We start from the raw sequence: 18,550 nt of genomic DNA, 5'->3' as shown, positions 1-18,550 counted from the left end.
CCAAATTTTGAAAATAAAACCAGATGCAAACTTACATATTTGTCAACTCAGAAGAAAATATTTAGCAGAACTCTTATCTATATCAATAAAGTATTATCATTTCATGTAATATTTACAATTGCATCAGATGAACAGGATTACAGGCCTATCACAGAATCATTTTGCCTGAGATTTTTTTTTTTATTTCAGGATTGAAAATGAAGGAGTTAAAAGCATACTGTTCCATACACAAAGTTTCAAGATGCAAATTCAGAAGTTCTGCATAGAATTTCAAGACATACATTTACATACATTGCTTTGGGCTTGCAGAGATAAGGACAAAAACATACATAAAACAGATGTGTAAATCACTAGACAAAAGACTGGCTGAGCATTTTCATGCTTGATTAACTCCATTTCAATGTGCAATCATAGTAATTATGTGAACAAAGCACACTACTTCAAGTGCACTTTTTCCAAGGCTATGAAGTCTTCCCAAGTTAAAAAGATGAAGAGAGAACCATAAACTACAGACACGATGCAAGAGAAAAAATACAACAAGAAAACTAAAGAAGAGATACATTCATTAGCATTGTATTCAAAATGTGCAGGCACTCTTACTCTGTCTTCCTTTTTCGGCAACTGATCACTGATAAGCGCTTTGGTACGTCTCAGAAACCAGCCAGACATTATTCTTGCTAGCTTCACCATGGCCTTACGACCTGTTGCTAGCTCTCTTTTAGTTGCAGTGTGCCTCTGGCCATGCTCCACTGGATCAGAATATTTCTTCTTGAAATGTACTCTGCTACCTAAAAGTCCTGGTACAGCCCTATTAAAAAACAAAAGGGGATGGGGGATTGATTCACTGATTTAAAGCATACCATAAACTTTTTTTTCTGACTAACAGCAAGCTATCTTAAAGTAGCAGTCACTAGAGAAACCACTAAGAATTTTAAGTACAAATAGAAACAGATACTATTTTAAGACATGACACTTTTCCTTTGTTTTCTGTGATTCTCAAATGCTAAGACACACCCCTCAGGAAAAGGGTTCCAATCTCAAGAAAAGAAAAAGTTTAGCAGAACAACAGAAATCACAATTATATAGAAGCTCTAAACTACAAGGCTGCTAGTGTTGAGGAGCCTAAACTGGAAGCTAAACAATCATGTTTTCAATATTTGCTGGTTTTATGAAATCAGAATATACAGATATTACAATTAACTGAATAAAATCTTGAGAAACCCAATGGTAGAAAGAATTTAGTAACTGTTGGCAGCATTACACATTGGAACAATTTACTAAGCTTAGAATATTCTTCCTGCTATTTCTGTTCTGTATATCCTTATATTTAAAATATATTTGCTTTGTTTCTCCTCTGCAAAGCATTCCCAGAAGATTTAAATTTGTATCTATGGTGAGTTGCACCTCTCCTTGACCATTAAAAGTTTTTCTGGACAAGACTGTTACTTTTCAAATAGGTGTACTTGTACATTTTGGAAAAAAAAAAGCAAAATATTATTATTTTCATCCTCCAAGTAGGTCTCAGACTGACCTGCACATACTGGACAGAGCAAAGGCACTATGTTGGTCAAGGCTGTGTAATGATTTCCTATCTACTGGGCGAAAGACAGAAGAAAAAAAAGAGTGTCCCTATGAAAAAAAAAAAGGAAGAAACAAAAAAGGGTAATATGGGAGGCGGAGGAAGAATAATTCTAACTACTTCCCAAATTCCCCAAAGAAGCCAGCTGGGATGAACTCCAAATGTATGAAACAACTGTAAAATACCAGGAGCTTACCTCCCCAGTAAGTTATATTCTCAAAAAAAGCAGGTGTTTTGAGGTTGAGGGCTGTATTTTGTTTTTGTTTTTTCATAACACAGATGGGTCCATACCATCCAGTCCTGCCCCAGCCCCACTGCACAGTCAACACACAGAGATGTTTAAACATAAAAGAAAATATTTACCAGTCCATAACACACCAAAGTTCCTTCATATTGTTTTGAAGAATGGTTCCAGTAAGACCTATGCGAACACGGCATTTTAATGACTTCATGGTTTGAGTTATTTGAGCCTTTGGATTCTTGATTCTGTGTGCTTCGTCCACTATCACAGCAGACCACTCTATACTGCAGATCAAAAAAAGATTTCATTAATTGACACTACTGGTCCCATCATCACACATACATACAAAAAGTGAAGCCAGCCACAAAAACAGCTGTGATTATAACACATTATTACTTTCTGATTTCTCTGTTTTGCTACATAATATCACTCCATTTCCTTATATTGTTTGTTTAGTAAATTAAATTAACATAGTTGAACATAATGGCTAAACTACATCATCAAATAAATAACGTCCTGTTTCCTGTATCGAATGCTTTCTGTGAACAAAGAAGCTTTCAATCTGTGCACCAATAATCCAGCATATCTCACTAAAATTAACTCCACTCATAATTAAATAAGTAAGTCTCTGTAGGTAAACTACTGAAATATACTTAACATGGGTATACTTCATTTTACCAACAAAAATTATCCAAGGCAAATACCAGTGAACTGAAAACATTTCAATCTGCATGGTTTCCTACATGTAAAGTATCACTCAAGAAAACATATACAATACCAATATAGCAGAGGAATTTTAATATTTTGGGATTGTGATGACAAGGAACTTAGCTATAAGCAGTAACCAAAAGATATTTTGCAGCCAATTCAAGAATAAAATTTAGGGGTAGAATGACCTGTATACTGAGATAATAATAAAGAAAGACTTCAAGTCCTTAGGAAGAGATTTAGTAACTTTATTAATTTATATATATGAATATTTCAGAACACAACCATATCCAGATTGATATGCTGCAAAAAGCTGAAGCAGACATGTTTAGAGATGTTTAGCAGAAAACATCTCCTGAGCAAGCTGTATTTAGTTCACTAATGAAGGCTGATCTTGCGGCATTTTTGCTAATCACTAAATACATTCATTCATGTTCAAGTTCCTACATTCCCAAAATATGCTAAAAATTGGAGTTTCTGAAAAGCCTAATGGATGTTCATATCCTAGCTCCTTCCACTTAAATCTCTCATACTGATTTACATGCATAACTGAGCATATATATCCTTATTCCTGACAGCTAATTACTTAAGAGCAGCTTTTGAGGCCAATCCATCACTGTATTGAAGCAAGACGCAAAGCTTCTCCTGGTGTCGAGATCACAGGCCCATCCAGTCACGTCCTACGCAGAAACAGTTTGATAATCTGCATGTTGAAGAAATGTATTTGCAGTCACACATTAGATCTCCTCCACACATGCACCTATTTCCTGACCACAGTCCATTCCATGATCAAGCATGAGGAGTTCTTCAGAAAGAACAAAAATCGTTGATAACAAAACAACTTTATTCTTCTATCTGTACTTCTCTATTCTCTGTACTTCAGACCTGAGCATAGAAATGAAGATCTGATTGTTTTGATGATGGATCTCCAGACAACTAAGGTACCCTATGGGGCCTGGACCTTTCCCAACACCTGAAATGCCAAGATCTGCAGATCCACTTATATCAGCTGCTGAGGGCAAGGTGCTACCACCAGCCACTGACACAATTCGTACCCTACTTTCAAGATGACATAGGGGAAAAGGACGTTTAGGATTGGATAAGAAATGTGTGGGTTTAAATCTCAAAGCTTTTAGGGTTCAATAATCTCATCAAGCTGGTGAAAAGAGCAAATAACAAGGAAAATACCTTTTTGAGCATTTGCTAAAAATTCCAGGTGATTGCTCTCCTTATACTGACAGACAGAAATACTTTCTAAGTATCTTTTAACAGTCATTAGGTTCCAGGCAGGCAAGTCCAGCATCTTTCAGAGAACATTTCGTGTGTTACCAGCAAAGACTGGTTTCATTCAAACACTTAGTGCTACAAGTGTCCCATTACAAAGACAGTTGCATTGAGCCTGACTGAGATGGAGTTGATTTTCCCACAGCAGCTCTGACTGGTCTCACTGGTGGGTAGCTGGAAAGGTGTTGTTAACACACCAGTGCTCTGGCTACTGCTGAGCAGTGCTGGCACAGCATCAGCGCTGTCTCTCAACAATCCCCCCATATCAGCAGACTGGGAATGGGTAAGATCCTGGGAGGGGACAAAACTTGGCCCACTGACCCAAACTGACCAAAGGGATAACTCATCCCATATGGTATCAGCTCAGATACAAAAGCTAGAAAAGGAGGAGGAATGGGGCATTTGTTATTTATGATGTTTACTTTTCAGGGCAACTGCTACATGTGCAGAAGCACCATTTCCCAGGAAGTGGCTTAACACTGCTAGCTTACGGGAAACAGAAAACAAACCTCTTCTTCCCCTCTTTGTTTGTGCATGTGTAAACTTTTGCTTTAGTAAACTGCCTTATCTCAACTGAAGAGCTGGTTTTTATCTTAATTTCTCTTCCCTGTCCAGCTGGGAAGAGATTGATAGAGTGGATTGGTGAGCACCTGGTGTCCAGTCAAGGTCAACCCACCAGAACTCTACAGGTTAAACTCAGAAGTACAGGATAAATTCAGTAGTACAGGAATTCTTCTCTGCCGCACAGTGAGTCAATGTATTTAACAGCAAATATGTTGTACGGAAAAAAGTCCTTGAAAAGAACAATGCACGATTAGACAGCTAAAATTCAGTGTGTACAAAAACATATTAAAACTAGTACCTGTTAAATTCATCCAAATATAGGCGCAGTATCTCATATGTTGTAAGAGCAACTTCAAATTTCCCTTGCTTGATGCGACTCAGGTCATCATCTTTTTTACTGCCATGTAAGACAGAGACTTTAAAGTATCCCCAAGTGTCTAACTCATCCTTCCAGTTGTACAGCACTGAAAGAGGGGCCACTATGAGGAAAGTCTGAAAACAAATATATATTACAGTATCACCAGAAAAAATACAACATAGCAATTTCTCAATAACGGAAGTCAAGATCTTAACTATTCTACTGCTCCGAGCAGTCTGACTGTTTAATTCTGCCATTTCAAAGGATTTAAGGAAAATATCTAAAGTTAATATAAATTCAAAAGTAATCAGTTTACACTGAGTAAGTATACAATGCATCATAAAAATACTGTCATACTAAAATTAAATACTAAAAAACACAATTAAATTATATGCTTAACAAATGCAGTAAGATATGAAACACTATCATTTTGTGTTGTCATAGCATCTGTGTGTATATATATATATATATTTGTAAAATGTTTTACAAATGGAGAAAATAAAAGGATGAAGAGGGTAAGCAGCTTCCTCAAATCCGTAAGTCTAGTCATCATGTGACTTGAAAATAGATAGTCCTGAAAAGAGTTTAAAAAATTAGGACAGCTCATACAATTCACTTAGTATCACAGGATAATAAAATGAAAGAGGTAGGAAGTGACCTTGGGACATTTTCAGTCCAACTTTATAGTCAAAGCAGTGGCAACACTGACTTCAAACCCAAGCTTAGCCAACTGAGGTCTTCAAAATCCCATAAGGATGGATGGGGTCTACAACCTCTCTGTGACCTCATTCAACATTAAATGTCCTCAAAGTGACATTCTTTCCTCACATACAATCAAGAGTCAGAATCATTCCTACTTCTTTGCACATGAAGTGCTATCCCTTTACCCCTTCCTCTCAGCCTGTATTTCCTGAGGAAATGTATCCATTACTCACAGAGCTAAGTCACATAATCCATTATGCCAGTCAAATTCTCTAACAAATGCAGCAAAATAACAATGGAAAATAGAAATCACATGGTTTCAGTAATGGGTAAAATTAAAATGATCTTCAGATGTGTCTTATTCACATAGAACTTTTACATGTATCTTTTATTTGCTGTCACTGTATTTCATTACCTAGATTATCAGCCAGACTTACTTCCAACATTATGACAGCCAATCAAGAAAACACAAAACATCACAAGGCTATAAGCATTACACTTTCCAAAAATATGGATTTGTCTTAATTCAATACCCTGTTATTTAGACACACTTTTTTTTACTTTAAAAATATCATCACAAAACACTAATTTTCTACTCACTGGGTTTTTCAATGTACTCCAGCTACAAATCTAACCCAGACACCTCCAAATGTTTTCCATTTGTGCAGGTGAACAGTAGTAATAGATTACACAATAACAACTAGAGAGAGAGAGGGGCACTATGGCAGTCTGGAAAACGGAAGGCTTCTCAAACACTACTAGGACAGGCATGAAATCCTACTTCAGCAGCTGAATTTTAAAAATTAATGTACATAAACTCCTAGACCAAACAAACAAACAAAAAAACCCAAACAAATCCAAGTATTGCCTTTCATCAAAATCCTTAAGTTAGTATCTCTAAAAGTTGTACCTTCTTGGGGTTACAATCTGAGCTCTTTTTCATTGTCCGCAGCAAAAACTCCGGCATATTATTTTCAATATCCTCACGTGTTCCCTTTTTGTGCAATACTGCAGCCAAAAATGAAATGACCTTGAGAAAGAAAACAATTCTCAGCAACTATGTATAATAAGAAATTGAATGAATTCCACAAAAAATAAACATTTAGGACAAAATCCTGGACAGGACTCTGGAAGGTGGTTTGGTTTAGCGGGGGCGAATATTTTTTTCTGGGGGGTGCAGCAGGGGGTGTTTGTTGGCTATAAATAAAAGGGGACCCCTCCCTCCTCTGGATTCCCAAGAACTCCTTGAACTAATGATAGGAGCAATTAATTGCTCTATCTCAGTCTTTTATTCTTTAAGTGGAAATGTCACAAAAATACACAAGAGACAGAGTATGAATGAGCCAGGAAAAAACAGAGATGAGGTTTGTCTTGCAACTCTTCTCCTTTTCAGGGTACTTGAATTTCAGATCAGAAAACAGAAGGAACAGATATCCTCTAACTATCCTCTCAACTTTATTTCTGCAAAAGGAAGAAGAGGCTTATCCTACAGGTTTGTTTTTTACTAATACACCTTTTTCTGTATGTTTCATTCTTTCGAATTCCTGTTCTTGACATCAAAACCATTTTCCTCCATTTGTGTCACATTCTCCCATCTGATTCAAACCAGTCAAGGTGATTATGAGAACACATTTATTACAATATACCACAGCAAGGACAAACATCCCAGCACAGGCTATTCCAAACTACTCCTATCATGTTCCAAAACAGGAAGAAGGTAGAGGAAGATCTGGCCAGAAAATGCAAATTAAAAATTCACTTGGGATAAACAGTATCCATGGACTAAGTAGCAGCAAGGACCAGGTGCATCATCAGAGAGGTGCCCTTCTTTTGAAATCTCAACAGGCCCCTTTTATTCAGAGCAGCCAGCTCCAGCCACTTCCTTTTTGCAGCTGCTACACAGCTGCTCATAGCAGGCTAGAGGTAAAGCTACCAACTGTTGATGTCCAAAAAAAGAACTTTCTCCCTCTAATGATGGGGAGAAAGAGCTAGTCAGGAGAGCAGAGTGCAGAAAAAACACCTCTCTGAAAAGAGTAGTTGGATGGACAGAAGAGAGAAAAAATCCATCCTAGGTATGGCCACAGAGTAAAAGAAAGCTATGTAGAATAAAAGTAACCCAAGCATTTTCATAAATAATATCTCACAAACTGAGGTTGAGATGACCTGCCAGTTTGCACATATTGTTTAACTAATGGGTTTTACTTTTAAATCCTTTGAGAATTAGAATCAAATTCAACTGAACAATAAATCTCCATGTCTTTTCTACCTTCTCCATTCTTGGTAGAATTTACCCCACATATTTCTAAGAGTAACAAAGGCAGTGAAATAGCAACTCATTATCAAAAATCTTTGGCTCTTCTAGATAAAGCAATCTAAATGCCTAGTTTACTGTAATCACTAAGAAACAACATTATTCTATTGTTAGGTGAAGTATTCTATTGTTAGGTGAAGTTTAGGCCTTCACCTAAACTTCAGCTTGATATGTATGAACCATATAGCCAGGACATTTAAAGCAAAAATCAGTTCAGAAATACAAAGAACATTAACATTCAAAGGATCTCTATAAAAGTTTCTCTCGTGAACCATCCTATAATTCAGAAACACTAAGCTTCCAAACTGACAATCATAAGACAACTTTTCTAGAAGACTGTTCCAGTTATTCAATGAAGTTTAAATTTATTTTTTCATATGTACTAACCTTTTCTAAACAAGCGAATTCTACAATTTTACTTCATATCCACTGAACTGACTTTCCCATGCTGAAATTTGAACACATTGAACACAAACACTGTGTTTAACAAAAAATACACAAGACCACAGAATCATAAAATGGTAAGGGTTGGAAGGAACTTTAAAGATCACTTAGTTCCAATCCCTGCCATGGGCAAGGATGCCATTCACTAGACCAGATTGCTCAGGCCCCCATCCAACCTGAACACAAAGGTTACTGGAAGGCCGCAATGAGGTCCTCCAAGAACCTTCTCTTCTCCAGGCAGAACTGCCCCAAATCTCTCCACCTCTCTTCATAGGAGAGGTGCAGATCCCTCAGAACGCCTCATGGCTTCCTCTGGAGTTACTCTAACAGGCCCACATCCCTCCTGTGCTGGGGACCCCAGGCTTGGATGCAGTGCTCCAGGTGGGGTCTCAGAAGAGTAGAGCAGAGGGGAAGAACCACGTCTCTTGACCTCCTGGACATACTGCTTCGGACGCGTCCCTAGGCTGCAAGCACACATTGCTGGCTCATATCCAGCTCTCCACCCACAAGAATCCCCCAGTCCCCCTTCTCAGTGCTGCTCTCTACAACTCCCAGTTTGTGTTCATGTCTGGGAGTGTCCTAGCCCAGGTGCAGCACCTTGCAGTTGGACTTACTGAACTTCATAAGGTTGTCATGGGCCCAATTCTCAAGTTTCTCCAGGTCCCTTTGGATGGCATCCCATCTTTCTGTTGTGCCAACTGCACTGCTCAGATTAGTGTCATTTGCAAACTTGCTGAGATTGCACTCGATCCCACCGTCTGTGTCATTGAGGCAAACATTGCAGAGCAGTGTTCTCAAAACAGAGCCTGAGGACATCACTCATCACCAGCCTCCACCTCAACACAGAGGCATTGACCACAACTCCCTGGCTGCAGCCAGTCAGCTCTTTATCCATTGAACTGTCCATCCATCAAATCCACCCATCTCCAGTTTGGAGATAAGGATGTCACGTGCAACCATATCAAAGGCCCTACAAGAACCAGAGACATCTGTCCATCTTCCCACATTGACCATTATCATAATTTCATCATGTAAGGTCATCAGCCTGATCAGGCACAAGTTTGCCATTGCCTCAGATCAGTCTCCTCAACCTTTCTCTTCTGTACCTACAGAATCCTTTCTTGTTATTCTTCACATATGATACTCTTCACATAAAATATTCTTTGAAATCTCTACCTTTCTTCTGAAAACTTGACACAGATTAAAAGAAATAGCCATCAGATGTGAATTCCACACAGGAACACACTGTCACTCTGTTCCTATGTGGAATTGTGATAAATGTGCCTAGAGAATCAGCTCTGAGATTCAAAAATGCAAGATGCAATCACGACAAATCAATTTAGTTTTTGCCCCCGAAGCTTACTATTATCTTTCACATATATATATAGACAGATAGACAGATAAATATATAGACATGTCTTACTATATGAAATCAGATTATTTGCAGCTCTGAGCAGGAACAGTCTTCCGTAACTATTGAGCTCTTCAACCACCACAGACAAGAAACATGGCCCTTCTTAAAATGAAGCATCAGCTAACAGATGATACAAATCTTTATACAAATCCATGATACACCTCTAAATACTCTATGCAGAGTTTTGACAGTTTAGTTTACCCACTCCTCTTGTTAAGTTTACTACAGGACAACACTTTTGTTGTGCTGAAAGACATCTATCAACATTCTCCTAAATGGAAAGACAATAGGTACCACAACCAATAACTGTGAGCGAAGAAATGAGCTTGCACTGGACACATGGAGCAGGACAAAAAGTATCTCCCACAGAACTCAAACCACTCACTTTAAATCAGACAGACTGTGGAGAATTTCCACACATAAAATCACCTTAATTATAGCAAAGCAAGTAAAGAGCAAGTAAAGAGCAAGTAAAGAAAAAATGAGTAATTTAGGTTGGATGCAAATTCCAGATTCAAAACATAATGAAAAAAATCCAGCTACACTTTATCCTCTCATCAATCGAGCTGCATTATTAAAAAAGTGATGGAAGTAGCATGGAACACCAAAGCACTATTTCCAGAGATGGGAGTGAAAGTGTCAGTTCTTTTGTATTCCCAGAACAGTGAAACTGTTTGTTTTCAGGAAAAAAGGAAAAAGGTATTTTAAAAGCAAGAGTCACATAAGGGTCTCAAGTTCTTTTAGTGTACTCCAGTGCAAATTGCTTTCATGACAGGCAGGTAGCAATCCTCAAAGTAAATTCAACACACTAACATTTTAACTACCATAATCACTCGTGCTTATACTAAAAGGAGTCACATCCCAGTTTTATGGCCTGTGAGGAGTGAGTCTTAAATCAGCCACGCACTCCTGGCTCTGAGCGCTGTCCTGGGCATCATGTCCTGCCTCATTCATCTCAGCAACAGCAGAGGGAGGTCTAAATTTCATAAAAACGATGCTTTTTTAAAAAAGATTTACAGATCCCAGAAAATACTACCTCCTCCCTCAGTAACAAACAAAAAGAATACCTGTATTGTCTTTCCAAGGCCCATATCATCTCCAAGAATACACCCTCTTTTATTAGCATAGTGTCTATACAGAAACTGGGCTCCTTCCCTTTGATAATCACGCAGGTATCTGTTAATTGTATACGGGATAAAATCGCCATTGTCAGATAATTTAAAAGCAACTCCAGGAGATGGAAGATTTTGGTCAGGAAAATATGGCTTTTCCAGATCACCTTCATCAAATATTAAGCCTTTCCAGGGTCCTCTACTGTCTTTGACTTTACAAAGTTTTGTTATTAGTATTTTCCTTTCTTCAGACTCCAAGAATGATACAACAGCAAATGATTTTCCATTCTTGTCCTTTTCAAGAGAAGTTATTGTTCCTTCATGAAGTTTTCCATTTTCAAAACAAGGGGCAAGGCATTTCTCCCCAATACGCCAATGATCTATAAAAAAACCAAACACACATAGTGACAAACTGGCCTGATGTACAAAGTATTTAATTTCTTCACTATTAAAACAATGGATATAAATTTAGTTTACAAAATTCATACAACTCTCTACAAGCACTTTATTGAAGGCAGCACTGGAATCAAAACAGCAATTACTGTTTACAGCTAGACATAAAATTACAGTTTGCTCTAACACTGCTATTTTAGAAATAACAGAATGTGTATAGGAAAAAAAGCAAAATCCAGGTTCCGATCCATTAAGTTAACACAGTGGCTTCACACAGGCAAACACACAAAGTGGAAGGACCTCACATTGCACTGGCAATGAAAAATAATACAAGATACCTCTACTAAGAAAAACAATATCTTCACTCTTCACAGTAAAAAGATCTCACAAATAAGGGCTCCACACAAAGTTTTCCAAATCTCAACTGATAGAAAAAAGGATGTTCTTTTGAGTTTGCAGAAACAATTTCTTATCTTCCCCTGCTCAGTCATACTAAAACAAAGGGATGATTTGATTAATTTCAGAACTTTTATTGTTTCTTATCTATTTGCTGGAGTGAGTTTTGATACTTACACGAAAGTAATTATCAATTACCACGAGATGCACCTTATTTATAGGAAGGAGTGAGCCAGGGAGATCTTCCACCAGAGCAAGTATTCATCATTCTATGACCAGTGGTGGTATATATTCCTGGACACATCAACCCAGACATTTTTCACAGGTAAGGAAAAAAGTTCTGAAGGCAAGAAACTCCACCTTAGCCTCTTTTAATGTCTCTGTGTAAAAACTGCAAGAAGACTCACCAAGTTCTGAGCACCTAGAAGCATACACTTACAGGATAATGCCCACAATGTATTAGTTAAATCAATGATAACCATTAGTCATTTACTAAATTTATTTAATTATATACTCTTAGAAAAAACAAAAGCCTCCATATAGCCAAGCCCACTATTCTGCAGCCAGCATTAGCCCTAAGCTGACGTGCAGGTAACAACAAAAATAGTACAAGCCTACAGAACACCCTTATTCCAAAATTCTTTGGCCTCTAAAATATTATTTTAGTTACAGAGATTTCATGGGCCACAGGTAGTTTGTCTGGTTAGCAAATACCAGCAGACTCACTCTTTCAAGTAGCTCCATTCCCCTTTCAACACATGCAGATTCCTAGAATTTCGTGACTTCTGACTAAAAATATTGTGGGTCTGCTCTGGATACATGTCACACTTTTTCCTGATATGAACTTCGATCCAAAGACCTAACTTGATGGCCCACCAGTTCTTACACTAACAAGACCATAAACCAAAGTCTCTCCCTTCAACTCACTATTTTGCAGATCTCCTTAATAATGGCCCCATCATCCCTTTTTGGAGTTCAGCCCCACACCTTGGACCTGCTACGTAAGCTGCTCCAAGACCCCCAGCCATTCCCTCAGATCTTCTCAAAGACTTGAAGCTCAAATGTAACTTTCTGAGGCAAAGGGTGTGTACAGGCTGTGTACTCAACAAATTATACATAATTAATCCCTAAAGTTCATGGTATTTGTACACATCTCTCATCTCAATGTAAAAAAGACGAGTACATTAACTTCTTCCAGCAGCATCTAATTCTTTCTGCAATTTCATGAGAACAGGAACCAAAACTGAAAAACTGAAACCGGCTATGTTCAGCACCCTGCTATATATGCAAATCAAAGCGCTACAGAGCACTTCTGTAGTTCCTTTTTTTTACAGCAGTGAAGGGACACGCAACACGTTCAGAAACTCTCAAGTTAAAGCCATTATTTAAGACGACAGAGATTTTGTTTTTAACAAAGCTTTTACTTGAGGCTAAAGAGTTGCATATGGATCCTCACAACTACAGTTCAGGTGCAAAGTGGAATAAATTACACTGGGCAATAGTACTAGTGTTACTAAACTCCAAACTTAGTGAGAAGCAGAGAACAGAATGAGAAAAAGGCTGAGACATGAAATGGTATTAAGAACACCATTGCTGCAGAAGGTCAGAAAATAATGCTGTTAAAGCCAAAGCATGAACTGCTTAGTTTAACTAGCCTGATTCACCAAGTTCTTGGCTTCTGAATTAGAACCATAATTTTTGTGGATCGGTTTTTAAAAATAAAGACAATTATCTCACATGGCTTCCTAGCATGGGTACAATACATTTGCCACCAACGATGAAAGCTGGTATTTAAGATGCTTACCTGTACTTACGCCTTTTACTACAGGTGGAAAAAATGTGCCACTGTCAACTTTGACTGTACTAAATCATGGTGGTAAAGGCCTCCTGTCACACACTAGTTCCTTTCAACCACTCCTCCTCTATGAAACTATGTCGAATGCCTTCTAACTAGTGAGGGCTGACAACTTAATTTAAAATGCAAGGTTTCGTTTTCCTTTCGTTTAAATTTTTTTTGTTTATACACTCTAATAAATGACTGTATAAACAGAATTCGAAGATATTGTAGAGCAAGACACATGGAAGACGCTTACCTGGGACACCATCACCACACATTTTAACTTTTGGCCGTGCAAAGCCCGACGGGGGCCGCGGGCGGAGGCACCGGGGGCGGAGGGGCACGGGCGCGCTGGGGACCCACTGCCGCCCCTCCGCCGGGGGGGTCACGGCGGTGCAGGCGCCGAGGGAGCGGCCGGGGCGCCTCGGGCGCCGTGGCTGTCCCCGCTGCCCGCCCCGCGGCCGGCCCCGAGCGCCGCAGCCGCGCAGAGCCGAGCCCGCGGCCGGGGCCGCACGTCCGCCGCGCACCGCTCCGCCCCGCCCCGCCTGGCGCCGTCAGCGCCGCGCGGATATCGCGAGAAGTGCGTTACCATGGTGCTCGGGACTCAGGGGCGCCGGCGGGAAATATCGCGAGATGTTTCTGCGGGGCGGCGCCTGGGTTCGCGCTGCCCCGTGGAGCTGTGTCCAGTTCTGTCCTCGTCAGGGGAAGAGAGGGTTGGCGCTCTTGGAGTGGATCCAGCGCAAGGCTAGGAAGCTGATTAGGGGATTTGGGAGGATTTCTTTTGTGAGGACAGGCTGAGGGAGCTGGCCTGTTCAATGTTGAGAAGAGATGGCTGAGGGGACCATATCAATGTGTATAAATACCTGAAGGGAAGGTGTCAGAGGGTGGAACCGGGTTCTTCTCAGTGGTACCTAGCAATAGGACAAGAGGCAACGGGCACAAACTGATGCACAGAAGTTCCACCTTAACATGAGGAAGAACTTCTTTACTGTGGGCAGGTGACCATGCACTGGAACAGGTTGTCCAGAGAAGTTGTGGGGTCTCCTTCACTGGAGATATTCAAGAACTGACTGGACACAATCCTGTGGAATATGCTCAAGGATAACCCTGCTTGAGCAGGGAAGTTAGACTAGATGATCCCCTGTGGTCCCGTCTAGGTTTAACCGTTCTGTGATTCTGGGCAGCAGGAGTAAAGAGATCTAAAGTTACTCTCTGGAAAAGAAAATAATTGGAGAGGTGAGGAAGCAGGACAAAGAGTTGATGCAATGGAAGGCAGAGCTGGCACAGTGCAGAGCAGCCAGCTGAGTGGAGATGATGGGTGCCGAGAGCCAAGGATCTGATATTTGGGAAGAATCAAAATCGAGAAAGACCTGCTTGTTTACAGCCGTTCCACCTCCATCCATGAAAACCGCTCTGCTTTCAGGGGAGCTGAACTGGACACAGTTAGATTTTGCAGATTGTGAAGGCAGTGAGTAGCAATTACCCGGTTCTTTCTGGAAGAAAAAATGGGTCCCACCAAGAAATCTATTCAGATTGACTCATATCTCTGTAGCAATGCAATGGAGTATTACATGAACAGTATGGCTTCCCAGATCCTTGCTATTATTTTGACAAAGCACCTTCACATGCATTTAATTGCACTATACTAATTTCTCTTCTGAAAGTTAAATGCTTATGTGTAAGGAGCATGTATGATCTGTTTTTAAATCAGCTTTGATTTTAATGCAGAAGACAAGGTATTTTGGATGATTTCTCCATTCCTTTTAATTATCTTTCAGTTTATATAATTTTGGTGAATTTATAGAAGGGATTGAACATCAGCAGTAAAACACCTATATTCTTTCGGCATATGCCACAAAATTCTGTACAATTAAGATGGATAATTAGACTACCTAATCAAAGTTCTTCATCCTACAGTATTTTCAGAAGCAGGACAAGGCAGGAGATACAGGTCTCCATGCTGTTTCTGCTTGCAGCAAACATGCAAAAGGCTGCCTTGCCTTGTTTGCTCTAGGAGTAATACAGACTTGTGCAGCCTAGGGCAGCATCAATTTGCTTCTTTGTCTGCTATTAGCCAGAATTTTGTTCCAAAAGAGGTTAATGAAAGATGGGTGATGGTTGCTCAGCCACTTAAAGTAATAGGAAAATAGCAAGCGTGAAGGCACTATGTTAGTGCTATGTTAGAAAGTTCCACTATGAACTACGTGAGCATTGAGCACCCCATACATTACAGGAGGCTGCTCAGCAATAGAGAATAATATAGTACCAATGCTACATTATTTTTAAAAAGTGTGTAGTCATGCATTCATTCCAAAGGAAGATGAAGGGAACTATGCCAACCACAAAAATATCCCAAAACTGAAAGGAGTGGCATGCCAGATTTTAAAATTCTCACTGAAGAAACATGTGTAAACTGTACAAGACTTCAGGTACATAACAGACTTTGATCCTGAGAGCATCTTTAAAAAAGGAGCAAGAATATAGGTTCTGATTCTAAGGAAGCTTTAAAAATGTATTGTGTTTGAAGATAAATATGTGTTTATTCTACAAGGTTGCATTTGGTTCTTATGAAGCTGTTTGTGCTTAATAAGGACTCTGATGCAGGCTTGAGCTGCTGTTTTACAGTGACAAATTTGGTATTCTGCCTTCATGATATAAAACATAAGAAAAGTTAAATTCTTTCTTAAGCACTGCAATTTCTCTGATAAAAAAGGCAGAAAAATTCTACATACAGTTCAAGGATCCATTGTGCTTCTATGTCAGTGATAAGACCTTGATGGCTTAGCTGGAAACAGAATTTCACCTGAAAATCCTGATGAAGTCATTAGGATGAGTCTTCCTTACATTTAGGGACACACTTGAAGCTTTTCCATTCAGGAGAGAGAACAAAGGGAGAAAAGCACCCTTAACAGTAGCAGCAGGGTGGCTGTATGTCAACAGGTAGTTTTCTTTTTACCTTTAATGTTTCTCTTGCCAGCTACAAGCAGTTTCTGTATCTTTACTTCACTTTGAAGAAGAAGCTAGAAATCAAGCTGACTCACTGAGATTAGGACTTCTTTAATGCTATACCATGTTTGGATAATGAAAATGTATCCCAAGGCCAGAGAATATTTAGCTCTGTCACGTATCTTTAAAAGTTTTTGGAAAATGTAAGTCCTTTCAGGAATCTTTCTAGCACAAGATAGAAGTTATTTTCTGGGATGTCAAAAAATAACTCACATCATGTTTCCTCGGGAAAAGATTTGTAAAAGATTTCATTTTGAAAAGCTGTTGCCATTACTGAAAAGTTGAATATATCCAAACTCTATATTAAAATTTGAACTCTCTTCATATCTGACTTAGTTTAGATTTCGTAAGAGAAGTGTTAGGCTAAGATAACAACCAAAGCGAATACCATAATGGGGATAAGCACTTTTTAAATATGTGCTATATCCCTGAAAGCATTTCACATGTAACATTGTGGCCTTCCTGTTCACTCTTCTTTGGCAGAGAGAGGAGACGAATTAACTGATGTGCATCTGAAAAGGGCAGCTTGGTTACAGCATCCTCCACATCAGTATGTCTGAAAACACAGCAAGACTGATTCTCAGATACACTCAGCATTTGAAAGCCTAACCAAAACCCACAGAAAGTACAGGCACCTAGAATTCTTTTACATGTCGGTTGTTCAATCCTATATTAGAATATATAGGAGAACAAAGAGGTGGTTCAATTAATTGGCATTAACTAAGCATGATAGTATTGAAAGTGCCACAAAGAGGAACTTCACAATGTGATATTCACCAGATTAAGATATTGGAAAGCCTTTTGCACCTTCAACAGTTTATTAGCCACAGTGTTTTAAACATTACCCATCAACAGTATTTAAGAAGCTCTCAGAGTTCTTCATGAAAATGAGCATGACTGGATGTTCTGAATCATATCCATACCAAACAGAGAGAAGGCATTAGAGCCCTGGCGTGCAGCTGCAGGGCCACAGTTCCTCCTTGTGATCAAGAGATGTGGAGGGATAGCTCACAGAGCTGAATGCCACAGTGGGCTGATGTGGGCAGGATTTAGAAAGGACAGGTCAGGACAGTAGGAGCAGATTTGGCCTTTTATCTCAGACAGCAGCAGGATATGTGGAGCTCTACCTGGTGGTCTGTAGAGACCACGAGATGTTGGAGTCCAGGGTCTTGAGAGAAGGGAACAAGGCAAATCTAGTAGTAGGATCATGACCCTGAACTTTAGGAGTTTGCTGGCTTAGGCATTAGGGGAAAGCAGTATATATTGTTCATCTTGATTTCAGCAATGCCTTCATTCTTTTCTCCTGGAGCATCCTCAATATACAGGCTGATGAAAAATGGACTATGTAAATGAGCAGTGAGGTGGTTGAAAGCAGGCTGATCTTGTGGACTTAAACGAGTGTCATCAGCAGCACAAAGTCCAGCTGCACTCCCATTACTAGTGTATTATTTTGGGGTATGATTCTGAGGCTGGTACCGGCCATTAATGACTTGGATGGTGGGACAGAGTGCATCCTCAGCAAGCTAACAGATGACACTCAGTCGGGAAGAGTGGCTAACAGACCAAATACTCGTGGTCCCATGCAAGGTGGGGAGTGACATGCTGGAAAATGGGTAGGTAGTAATCTCATGAAGTTCAACAAAGTCTCATGCCAGCAGTCAAATAACCCTGCACTATAGACTGGAGGTTGACTAGTTGGAAACCAGCTTTGCAGAAAAAAGCTTAAGGGTCCTGGTGGACATCAAATTGTCCATGAACCAGCGGTGCATTCAACAGCATGGAAGGCCAACAGTGTCTTGGGCTTTGTCAGGAAGAGCACTGCTCAGCAGCCCAAGGGTAGCTCATATCTCTCCACAACAAGAAAAACTTGAAGATAGTGGAGAAAATCAAGGCCATGAAGTTTAAGAGATTGTAGTTGGAATTGTGTAGGCTTGAGAAAAGTTTTGGGAGGTCTTGTCTGTGCACAAACATTTGATGAGAGGGTAGTAAAAGGATACTTTGCTCAATGGTTCCCACAGCAAGAGGCAGCAGGTGCAAACTGAAACAGGAAATTCCATTTAGAGATAAGGAAAAGCTTTTCAGCTGTGGGAGTGACCAAACACTGCCACAGTTTGCTGAGAGAGGTAGAATCCACATCCTTGAAGAGAGTCAAAACTCATCTGTACACAAGCCTGAGCAACCTGCTTGAGGTGATCCTACTT

At 39.7% G+C, this 18,550-nt stretch overlaps 1 protein-coding gene across 3 annotated transcripts in view; it reads right to left on the bottom strand.

The window, feature by feature from the left end:
* The window catches only part of ERCC6L2 (ERCC excision repair 6 like 2), a 48,648-nt gene extending 34,957 nt beyond the window's left edge, over nucleotides 1–13,691 (bottom strand). For all 3 annotated transcript variants that reach the window (XM_063179890.1, XM_063179891.1, XM_063179893.1), the window contains exons 1-6: nucleotides 13,600–13,691; nucleotides 10,673–11,097; nucleotides 6,347–6,466; nucleotides 4,675–4,868; nucleotides 1,943–2,104; nucleotides 601–808 (exon numbers count right to left, since the gene is read on the bottom strand). In XM_063179890.1, coding sequence (XP_063035960.1) covers nucleotides 601–808; nucleotides 1,943–2,104; nucleotides 4,675–4,868; nucleotides 6,347–6,466; nucleotides 10,673–11,097; nucleotides 13,600–13,621 — 1,131 coding nt within the window. In that variant the 5' untranslated portion in view covers nucleotides 13,622–13,691. The remainder of the gene's footprint in view (nucleotides 1–600; nucleotides 809–1,942; nucleotides 2,105–4,674; nucleotides 4,869–6,346; nucleotides 6,467–10,672; nucleotides 11,098–13,599) is intronic.
* Nucleotides 13,692–18,550: the final 4,859 nt, after the last annotated feature.

The sequence above is a fragment of the Melospiza melodia genome, chromosome Z (genome assembly GCF_035770615.1).
Source record: "Melospiza melodia melodia isolate bMelMel2 chromosome Z, bMelMel2.pri, whole genome shotgun sequence".
Classification (NCBI taxonomy): Eukaryota; Metazoa; Chordata; class Aves; order Passeriformes; family Passerellidae; genus Melospiza; species Melospiza melodia.
The sequence above is the reverse complement of the archived record's forward strand: the minus strand, read 5'-3'. Positions and strand labels throughout refer to the sequence as shown.